Source organism: Gigantopelta aegis, chromosome 15 (genome assembly GCF_016097555.1).
Source record: "Gigantopelta aegis isolate Gae_Host chromosome 15, Gae_host_genome, whole genome shotgun sequence".
NCBI classification, from domain to species: Eukaryota; Metazoa; Mollusca; class Gastropoda; order Neomphalida; family Peltospiridae; genus Gigantopelta; species Gigantopelta aegis.
Window position 1 is genome coordinate 21,993,768 of NC_054713.1, and position 12,223 is coordinate 22,005,990.

General features: G+C 37.1%; 1 protein-coding gene across 1 annotated transcript; it reads left to right on the forward strand.

The window, feature by feature from the left end:
- Positions 1–1,511: 1,511 nt before the first annotated feature.
- LOC121389907 (shematrin-like protein 1) lies at positions 1,512–6,711 on the forward strand. Its single transcript, XM_041521566.1, has 3 exons — positions 1,512–1,586; positions 5,342–5,621; positions 6,593–6,711. The coding sequence occupies exons 1-3, from the start codon at positions 1,581–1,583 to the stop codon at positions 6,625–6,627; spliced, it is 321 nt and encodes a 106-aa protein (XP_041377500.1). The 5' UTR covers positions 1,512–1,580; the 3' UTR covers positions 6,628–6,711.
- Positions 6,712–12,223: the final 5,512 nt, after the last annotated feature.

Consider the following 12,223-nt stretch of genomic DNA (forward strand, 5'->3'; position numbering starts at 1 on the left):
AAGAATACCGGCTCAGTCTACCCAATCCCAAAAGGTTCCAACAAGGAATTACCTTTTGGTCAACTAAGTCAAATCAACCAATTTCGATTTCTAAATTATGCATCAAAATTACCTTCAAGAAATTACGCAACATTTTTTATTTGGCTTTAAAAAGAAAGAAAGAAAGAAATGTTTTATTTAACGACACACTCAACACATTTTATTTACGGTTATATGGCGTCAGACATATGGTTAAGGACCACACAGATTTTGAAAGGAAACCCGCTGTCGCCACTACATGGGCTACTCTTTCCGATTAGCAGCAAGGGATCTTTTATTTGCGCTTCCCACAGGCACGATAGCACAAACCATGGCCTTTGTTGAACCAGTTATGGATCACTGGTCGGTGCAAGTGGTTTACACCTACCCATTGAGCCTTGCGGAGCACTCACTCAGGGTTTGGAGTCGGTATCTGGATTAAAAATCCCATGCCTCGACTGGAATCCGAACCCAGTACCTACCAGCCTGTAGACCGATGGCCTAAACACGACGCCACCGAGGCCGGTTTATTTAGCTTTAATCCTACGGGACATTTGCAAATTGAATAGCACCAAAACCAACCCTTGACCATTACCGACCCTGGTCGGGCTGCTTGTGCTCCCTTGTACATGCCAACGAGGGCAGCCGCCTCTCCCACCCACCCAAAACCTTTTCCTGTCTTAGACGGAGGAGGGACGGGATGTTGCCCAGTGGTTCACTGGCTGGAACGAGAAATAGCCCAATGGGCCCACCGACGCGGATCGATCCCAAACCGACCGTGCATCAGGCGAGCGATTTACCAGTGGGCTACTACCCGCCCCTAATATATAATAAAGGATCTCATATAATGAGAGAGGGAAAAAAAACCCAAAACAACAACAACAACAAACAAACAAACAAACAAAAAAACCCAACCCCCCCCCCCCCCCCCCCCCCCCAAAAAAAAAAAAAAAAACCCCAAAAAACCAAACAACCCCCAAAATACCACACCACAACACAACACACCACAAAAAAAAAGAAAAAAAAGAAATGGCTTATACCTACCACCAAGAGGAGTTGCAGCTGGTTTTTCTCCGTAAATATTTGACACTTTGACACATTACAGGTGCAACTGGAAATATTTAAAATATTTTTTTAATATACAATCACTGCAAGAACAAACATGAAATGATTTATCACACGCGATCTATGAAAATTAGATCCTCCTAAACCACTGGTGTCTTGGTGTTCGTACCGCTTTAAACAGTTGACCGTCCGTCATGATTTCTACGAACACAGCTTGATCTAAGTCATTTAAATTTCATCAGCATGTCGCAGATTTTCATGACTTTCCAGTAGACGTGAATTTCCATGGCAACCACGTATTTTAAATGCTGTACCGAAGTTAACTGCAACAACAACAAAATTTAATTGTTTTCTTTAATTTATATTAGTGAGTAATAATTTCCCATTGAATCACGATTCGATTAGTATAAATAGGAGATGTCCTATGTAACCCAAACACTTGTAATCCTGATATCGTATTCAATCGTTGTCATCGCAGGAGCCTGTTGCATACAACCATGAATGTAAGTCGTTTTCATTTTCAATTTGAAATTGTTGTGTTCAATTTACTGCTAGAATCTGAACTTTTGGTCATTAGAATTATCCGTATTACAAAGGACAATACACAAATATAGTTAATCTTAACCAACCATTTTGTCACACAAACGTTTTTAAGTAACACTGTCCATTTCTTTTAAAAACTGAAGAAATTGGGATTTTTTTTCAAAGATGGCAATTTTGATATATTTCCAATGTGTTATATTTTATTCAGGTGTTGTTTACTTGGTTATTTTAGCTTTAAAAGCATAAACAACATAGCTTTTGTTTTGAAACAAATAGGAGCTTTTTTAGTAGAAATGAAACATCAAAATTTTGGAGTTCGTTCAATGTTAAGTCCTTGTGGTATTTACTTGGATTCGTATATCTCCATACTTGCTGTGGTTTTTCATCATATATGATGTTACATAATTATGAAATGACACGCCTGGTGTGCTGTTGGAACCACTTTGAATTTGCGATACTTGAGTCACACAAAAGAGCCTTTTTTCACCCACTTATTGACGACATTCAACTCCAATTAATGTTCAAGCACTCTGTCCTGGGCATACACACACATCAGCTGTCTGGGCTGTCTGTCCGGGACAGTGGGTTAGTTGTTAGTTTGTTAGTGGTTAGTTTGTTAGTTGTTAGTTTGTTAGTGGTTAGTGAGAGCGAAGAGGGAAGGTGTAGTCATCTTACACCTACCCATTGAGTTGTTAAAACTCGCTCTGGGTGGGAGCCGGTATCGGGTTGCGAACCAAGTACCTACCAGCCTGCGAACCCAGTACCGATGGCTTAAGCACGACACATGAGCAAACTGACGACCACGAGTATGTTGAAAAGACCCCCGTCCACGTCCATTTGGAGGTGCCACACCCTACAGGAAGAGAGTGTATCGGGAAATACAGAACGGCCTGGTGCGCCTCAAAGCACACCAGCAGACAGGACTCCTCTCCAGCAGCTAGATACAGCTGGATAAACACAAGTTATAAATAGTTATTCTCTTCCTCTTCTTCTTCTTCTTTTTCTTATTATTCTTGTTCTTCTTGTTTTCCTTCTTTTTCTTCTTGTTCTTCTCTCGTTGTTACCCTTTTTTTCTCTTTTTTAAAAGTCCTGGACCATAAGGCGTACATAAAAGGAAGTACTATTTTATTTTGATTTGTACCTGCACATATCAGAATAGAATGTAATGTGAGTGCGTACGTGCGTGCGTGTATGCGTATGTATGTATGTGTATGTTTGTATATATGTATGTATGTTTACACATGTATGAATATTAATTTTAAGATAAACTGTAAGGCGGTGTATCAAGGCTCCCCAACCCTGACACTGTCTAATGGTCAGAGGACAATTTAAAAAAAAGAAGAAGTTATTCTACCATAATTTTATTTTACTTTTAATGCTGTTAAATGTTTTATTCTTTTATCTTGTGTTTTTACTAGTAAGTTGTATATCTAAATACGACATCTGTATTTCTTATAGCCTTACAACACATTATTTTATGTCAGTATTATATAGTTTTACATTTACTGTCAGGTAACACTTTTTAATAAACAAATCAATGTGCTCTAGTGGCGTCGTTAAATAAAGCAAACTTTACTTTTTTTTAATAAACAATGAAATTCGTACAGGTCCAAGTTTTCCATTATACCGGTAAAAGGCAGGTAATTGACGAATCACTCATTCGTTTTTACTGTTTATTTAACACTTCGACCAAATGGGAGTAAACCCGTAGCGGACTCACTGACAGACGAGGAAATTATGTATTGGCTTCCTCAAGGTGGAATCGATTCTACGACCATCGCTTTTCAAGTCCATAAGTTGTGGTTTTGTTGTTTTTCCCCTGTTGTATCGCGTTGGTTATTACAAATTCGTCGGGATATTTTCTGACGTTATTTGCAAAATTATTACTAACATTTTGTGTTTTAATTAAACCCTGACTCTAATCTAGACATCATAAACATATACTATTTTGGATTTTAACATCCAGAAGCGGGGAACAATTCCACTGATGTTTTTTTTTTTTTTTAAATAATAAGAAAGAAAAATGGCGACAGACTGGTCTGTTGTGTGATAACGATTGACAGTGATAGCACTTGAGTTTATTAAATCAGTAGTTGTGTCTGTAGTCTGCATCAGTGAATGATTTTGCAATTATTTTATTACAAACAGTAGAGAAGAGAAGAGGTGAAGTTAGATGGGTTCTTTTTATCGAATTCCATTTGGGAGGCATATGCATTTTGTCTCTGAAAATGGTCCTTTGCAAATGATAATTTTAAGGGTCAACCTTTCTCTAACGGTTATTAGCCACCCTACTCCAGCCCATGCCGCAAAACTAGTTCGATAAATCTCAATTTGGAAAGATTATATACTGAAACAAGTGGCTCCAACTGATGAACCATGCTATTAAAATTTCTATTTTATCAAAAAAAAGAAGAAGAAACAAGTCTATGACTGCAAAACATGATTGTATATAATTAATTAATGAATATGTGTAGTGTAATGGTATGTAATGTGATGTTATGTAATATACAGCTGGACATTAGTTCAGCACCGCCAGTTGAACTGTTTTACAGCCAAACAGTAATTTTCCGTGGGGACGGGATTTAGCTCGGTCAGTTGAGTGCTTGCCTGAGGTACTTGCGTCGCAGGATCGAACCACCTCGGTGGATCCATGCAACTTATTGCGTTTTTTCTCGTTCCAACCAGTGCACCACAAAGGCCGTGGTATGTGCTTCTCTGTCTTTGGGAAAGTGCATACAAAAGATCCCTTGCTGCATTAGGAAAAATGTAGCGGGTTTCCTCGGATGACTACGTGTCAGAATTACCAAATGTTTGACATCCAATAGCCGATGATTAATTAATCAATGTGCTCTAGTGGTGTCGTTAAACAAAACAAACTTTAGTTATCCATGCCAACGAGAATTAAACCTGATATTGAGATGTTCTGTTTAATACATATTCTGTATCTCCTGGGTATTTACCGAGATGGCGTGAAATAAATTACTGATGAGAAACACATCAGTGTGATTCCAGCTCCATAGTTGATTACCACACATTTTTATGCATATTTACGGTTTCTGTCTTTTTCCCTAGAATACATTAAAATATAATATTAATGTAATGACAGTTTTACTTGCTGCAAGTAATGTTTGGTATCCACGATATGGTCACAATTAAGAAGTCACATGGTCAAAACTATATTCTATCCCATCATCCTAGAAGGTATTTTTTTTTTTTTTTTTTTTTTTTTTAAATAATTTCAGTTTAGTTTGGCGTAAGAAGAAAAGTAAAAGTGTTTTGGAAATAAAAACAAAATACTATTTTTGTGTGCAATTTAGAAATCAATCGGCTCAAAAATAAATAACTAATAGTAAATTCCGTAGTATGAAAAAAAGCGTCCCGTGTGAGAAGGACTATAGGTGGTGTTTAAATAATTTCCAGGTTAATATTATATTTTGTATGTTCTACGTGTATAATGATGATGATTAAGATGGTGATGATAATGATGATGATGATGATGATGTTGATGATGATGATATTATTATTATTATTATTATTATTACTATTAAAATTACAAAATGTTTGACATCCAATAGCCGATGATTAATAAATCAATGTGCTCTAGTGGTGTCGTTAAAACAAACTAACTTTCATAAGCTTCTTCTTTATCACTTTCTTCTTCTTCTTCTTCTTCTTCTTATTTATATTATTATTATTATTATTATTATTATTTCAGACCATCGTCTCCATCGCTCTGGTCGCACTTCTGTGCTGCTCCGCCCTTGCTAGTAACTATGGTTACAATGGGTACGGCCACGGCAATGGGTACGGCCACGGCAATGGCTACAACAGCTATCCAGCATACCGAGGATACGGCTACAACAGTCACCCTAGCTACGGTTACGGCAACGCTGGTTACGGCTACAACGGTCACCCAGGTTACAATGGTTACGGTTACAACACCTACCCCAAATACTACAACAGAGGACACCCCAGTTACGGATACAACAACAAAGGTATAAGAAGTGGTTACGTATATATCGAACTTCCATCCAGATATTTGCTAGCATAATTAAAAAACCCAACTTCGATAAAAAGGGGGCGGGACGTAGACCAGTGGTAAAGCGCTCGCTTGATGCACGGTCGGTGTGGGATCGATCTCCGTCAGTAGGTCATTGGGCTATTTCTCGTTCCAGGCAGTGCGCCACGACTGGTATACCAAAGGCCGTGGTATGTACTATCCTGTCTGCGGGATGCTGCATATAAAAAGATCCCTTGTTGCTAATAGAAAAATGTAGCGGGTTTCCTCTCTAAGACTATATTTCAAAAATACCAAACGTTTGACATCCAATAGCCGTTTATTAATAACTCAATGTGCTCTAGAGGTGTCGTTAAATAAAATAAACTTTAACTATCATCTTCTTCTTATTCAAAACAAACTTTGTTCGACTACAAGAGCCGTCTACTGTATGAAGCATACACAGAAGAAGGGAATACTTTGAAACACCAATTAAATTTTGCACGTGTACAGCATATTTAATAAACTTCAAATCTTTAGGACATTGCGCACTATAAACTCGTGCAATAAATAACAAGGCAAAACAACTGGTATGTTGTTCTATATATTGCACGGGGTGTGTGGTGTGCGACAGATCGAGGGTTTAAGGCAAAGTTTCTAGGGGGTTCAAGGGTATGCTTCTCCGTAAACTTTTAAAAACTAGATGGCCTGAAATGCAAATTTCTGCATTCTACAAATAAAATTCATGTCTGCCTTAATTTACTAACGATAATATTTTTTATTCAGAATTATTGGAGGGTGGTGGTGGTGGGGGGTGGGGGTGGGGTCACCCCCCCCCCCCCCCCCCCCCCGCTCCGCCGTGCCTGCGTACCTAATTTAGAGATATTTTCTTGTTGTGGGTTTTTATTTATTTATTTCATTATTTATTTTTTATTAATGGCGTATCATCTATTTGTTTTTCCTTCCCAGGTTACGGATATGGTAACCGAGGTTACTATCACTGAACTGATGACGTCACAGACGCGGCCATCTAGATGGAAGTTTAGTCAAACCACTCAGTGTTTGTAAATAAAATATTTTGTACGGTTCATATATTGCTTGTTGTATTTTTTTTTGTTTCTGTTGTTTATATCGACTGGGTATATTAATACTTCTACGGGGGTTGACTCGAGTTCACCATCTCAACTCCGAGACAACACGCCGACTGCCTTCTTTTGCTAGTCTAAGACTACCAACTGACATGACAAAGTTGGCCAACTTTCTGCTCGCACGACTTCTACTCGTATCCAGTTGCTAGTCTGAGCACTCTTACAACTCGATGTTCGTTGTATACGATTTCTACAACCGATTAGTAGTTACGGAAGCTGACATAGTACCCCAGTTAGTGACATATTATGTCAACTATACGACTTTTTAACAATACGACTTTTTGCTGTATATTGCGTATTGATAGCAACTTTATTCCGTGATTCTCTCTTTTGTAGCATCATAACGAACTTTAAATTTAATGAAAGTCTTGTTTCAAAAACACGTTAAAATCTGTTGTCAAGGCAATCGAATTAATAAATGTCGAACTTAGAAGAAATACTGCAACATAGCGACACGTAGGGGAAATTACAACGCAGCCGTCGAGTTGGCCAACTTTGTTGTGTCAGTTGACAGTATGAGCCTAGCATTAGTTGTTTTGGCATTTACTGATGAACTGACAGTTTTCCACTCTCTTCATATCTGGATTCGGGACACAGCCCAGTGGTAAAGCGTTTTCCTGATGAGCAATCGGTCTAGAATTGATACCCGTCGGTGGGCCAATAGGGCTATTTCTCGTTCCAGCCAGTGCACCACGATTGGTGTACGAAACGCCAAGGCATGGTCTATCCAGTCTCTGGGGTGGTGCATATAAATGATCCCTTGCTACTAATGATTTTTTTTTAGCGAGTTTCCTCTCTTAGACTATATTTTTAAAATTACCAAATGTTTGACATACAACAGTCTATTATTAATAAATCAATGTGCCATTTTTCGGGGACCAATGTTTGGGACCTTTAGAAAACATTTAACCACCATGTACCTCGCGAAAGCTCCAGCTAACTTTACCAGAGGGCCAAATCCATGATGGCCGCCGGCGGCAATACTGGAAATCGAAAATCGCCATATCTCACTTAATATGCGAGTTAGAATCACAAAAAGGTTTCTATTTCCATTATACTGAGGGTGCCTAATCTTCTGGTGGGGTAATTTGAAGTTATCTTTACATTCAAATCCAAGATGGGCGATGTCCACCATATAGATAATTAGGAAACGCCAGAGCTCTTGAAATATTTGGGTTAAATCATAAATGAAGAGTGTTTTTATACCATACCAATCTATTATTGAGGTTCTTTTTTCCATATGAGGTCATCTTATCTTAGAATCCAAGATGGCCGTTGTTCATGATCTTTAACATGAGAACATGCTGGAGCCCTTGAACTCACTGAGATAGAATAATAAACAGTGCATTCACAATCGTTTTATGTGTCAATTTTACAATTTGATACAATTTTCACTTTTAAATCTAATATGGAGGGCGTGCAGCTATATTAAAACAATGGAAAACACAATATATTTCAAAATAATTCAGTGAACAAATGTAAGGTACGATAGGTTGAAACTGAAACCTAGTCTATGTTACAAAACTGAACACATCAGATACTGATGCTGAACTGTCGACATCTGTTACCACCTGTATACTGGACGGCGCGACATTTAAATATTTACCACTGGCCAAGGTCCAGCCAGGACCAACAGAAGAACGGCGTGTAAATAAAAGAAGGGGATGGCAGAGTTAGATGAAGGTGGAGTACATATAGCTGGTGCTTATTCAGTGTTGTTCGAAAGAATCGCTAGTTTTTATTCCGTTAATGTCACTTTTATTCCAGGTCTCTTCAAGCTTTGGGCTAGTCATGTCACAATATAAAAAGCTCATGGAAAGGTCTTTAAGGACATTCATGGTTTCTGTGGAACTGATGATCTAGGAGAGCTCCAGTTTCTTTTCTCCATAGTATATTTGTATGATGAAATGAAGAATTCAAATCTTGCAGACGCTCAGGTTAAAATGTGGTATTAACAGAATAACAAAGAAACAGTTAATATATCCCATGAGGAAGCGACTCTCTCTATGATAACACTGCCAGTTATAATACCTTCACCAGTTCTGGTATATACCATCCTGTCTGTGGAATGGTGCATATAAAAGATCCCTTGTTGCTAATCGAAAAAGAGTAGCCCATGAAGTGGTGTCAGCGGGTTTCCTCTCCAAATCTCTGTGTGGTCCTTAACCATATGTCTGACGCCATATAACCGTAAATAAAATGTGTTGAGTGCGTCGTTAAATAAAACATTTCTTTCTTCCTTCCTTCCTTCCTTCTTTTCTTTCTTTCTTTCCAACATGTTGTTATTTTAAATACATTGAAAAACGGCCATTTTAGATTTGAAGATCAAGATGGCTTGATATTGCAAAAATAAACTCACCTAAATATTGTACATTCTAATTTTGTGCAAACAGACACTTCATTTATGATATAGCCCAAATATTTCAAGAGTTAAGCTGTTTTTTAAATTATCAATATTGTGGACAACGGTCATCTTAGATTTGAATATAAAGATGACCTCAAATTGCAAAAAGAACACCACCCTTAGGCACCCTCAGTATAACTGAAATAGATACCTTTTTAGTCATTCTAACTCGCATATTAAGTGAGATGCGACGATTTTCGATTGTCCTCTGATGGAGTTATCCAGAACTTTCGCGAAGTTCATGGTGGCTAAATATGTTCTAAAGGTCCCATAGACTTAAAAATCCACCCTCAGACTTTGGCCCCAGACAGATGGTCATGCGGCGGCTAAATATGATCCCACTATTCCTTAGATCTACAAACGCCCTACCTCTTACCTTCCTTACTTCTTTTGCATACAACTCGTCTGTTCACATTTACACATATGTCAAAATATCGTACAAGTATATTTAACTTATTATTAAATTATATCACTTACCTGGATTCGATCCCATAATGTTCAGGATAACGTCAGTTGTCCGCCTATGTATCCACTCGACCATTCCGTTTTGTCGTGGTTAAGCCATCGGACATACGGCTGGCAGGTACAGGGTTCGCATCCCGGTATCGGCTCCCATGGAGAGCGAGTTTTAACGACTCAATGCCCATCCCAGATAGCTGAGGTGTGTGCCCAGGACTGCGTGCTTGAACCTTAATTGGATAGAAGCACGAAAATAAGTTGAAATGAAATGATAGCCATTGACTGCCGTCATCGACACCGTCATTTGTAAAAATCAATACGATCGTGAATTTTGAACAACACATTTTAATCATGATTTACGTTGCACGCATTTTGCACTGACTGCACGAATGTTTCTGAAAGAAAGGTATAAAACACACAAAACATCAAGTTTCAAATGAGATCATTATTACGTCGGAAGGTGAAACTAGTTCAGATAATTTTTTTTAGAAATGTGTGACGAACGCACAAAGTGGTTAAAAAAGAGGGATATTGAAATATTTAAATTTGTATACGCTTATAAAAAAGAGTTTGGACGACGAACAAAAAACTATAGAATGTTGCCAACAATTTGACCTATTACCAAAGTCAGCTGAATGTAAAAACTGCAGTGAAAAGTTAAATAAAATATTTACAGTAAAAAGAAAAGATCGCGATAGACCCAACTTATAAATTTCAATGTGATAAAAGAGAGTGTAAAAACAAAGACAATCAAATATTTATCCGATCCAAAACTTGGTTTGCTTCTTCCAACGTCTCGTTCAGAAAACATCTTTTGGTTTCTTGTTTTATATGTAGACAAGACTGTAGCAACGTTATAAAAGTAACATTGGTAATACCTGCAGAAAGCGACATCAAAGTTGTGTTGATTCTCACAAATGTGTGATTCAAACATCAACCAGAACAGTTGCAGATTATTATCATTATTGTAGAGATGTTTGTTCCTATATTGTAGAAAACGAAGGTGTTAAAACAATTGGAGGCGAAGGGACTACCGTGAAAGTAGATGAGGCCAAATTTGGCAAACGGAATTTTCTCTTTGGATGATTGTTATGTGATAGAGAGGTAAGAGAATGAACACATTAACTGTATGGGTAATTTGTTATTAACAATATCCAATAACAATACATTTGTAGATCATTGGAAACTTTATTTTCTTTTGTCATGAATAATGGTGTACGGAATAGTCAATATTAACAATATTATTAACATGTTATTAATGGCAAGCGGGTCCTATGATCACTAATGTTTAGTTTTTAAATTTATGTGTATTAAAAAACCTATTTTTCCTTTTCATTGGGGTACTAGATCCTGACAGCGGTGCGTTCACCAACCTTACAGAAAACACTCTGGCGGTGTGTAAAAGACGATTGCCATCCAGCCACACAAGGGAGGGTAACTATGATCTTCACTGGTGCGAATATATGTAGCGGACTATCAGACATAAAGATGGAATTTACCAGTCATTTATAAGGGATTATGCGCAGTTATATCACGCTTGAAATTGGTTATGTTACTCAATTGGCTGGGTTATAAGATAACATTATTTGTTGTTTTTGTGTCATGACCACCAACGTGCAATATTGGTGCATTGTTTTGATGAATATACACATTCACCTGACTATTAATTTTCAGCCCATAATGTGTTTTTTTTATATTTTCGATTGGACATAACATTAGTTAAATTTCATAATTAAACATTAAAAAAAATACATATGCGACTTCAATGGCCTAGAAGAACGTCTTAAAACAAATGTTTGTAAAATGTTTCACAATGATTGTGTAAACGAATATACAGCTAAATGAAGTAAAATGGAATCATATATTTTTTGTGTGACATAATTTGGTGGACAAATTTGTATATTCTCCCTTTCAAGCTAACTACAGACACAGAACACAGGGCTTGGTTACTTTCAGTACAATTTTTTTTGATTAAACCACAAATAAGCTCTTGGTAATATAGGGTATAAAAGATTAAGATAAATGGTAATATAGGGTATAAAAGATTAAGATAAATGGTAATGTAGGGTATAAAAGATTAAGATAAATGGTAATATAGGGTATAAAAGATTAAGATAAATGTGAATTTTATCATATGTTTAGTAAAGATTCAATGCAGCTTTGTTGGTCATGTAAACATGTTCAGACATTCTGGAATCCTGTTAACGTTTACAATTCGGCAATCGTGGAATAATTATACCTAAGTAAGCATTATTTAACGACAACTCTGAATGGTTTACCATAATTATAGGTTGTTATGTTAGGGTGTCATTTGAATCTTGATATGCATGACCTCTATAATACTGACCGTCTGTTTGGACATCATAGGTTATATCCTTGGAGTCTTCTCAGACATATATATATATATATATACATATACATATACCTATACCTATACCTATACCTATACCTATACATACACGTATACGTATACGTATACGTATACGTATACGTATATGTATATGCATGGTACATATTCTTGTGACAGGCAAAATGGGTTTTAAACTAAATACATCCAACGGTACTGTTATGGCACACTTCTAGTTGCCA

Excerpts from the sequence above, each read along its gene's own strand:
- LOC121389907 (XM_041521566.1), top strand. Across the intron at positions 5,622-6,592 it reads TTACGGATACAACAACAAAG|GTTACGGATATGGTAACCGA; the intron begins GTATAAGAAGTG and ends TTTCCTTCCCAG.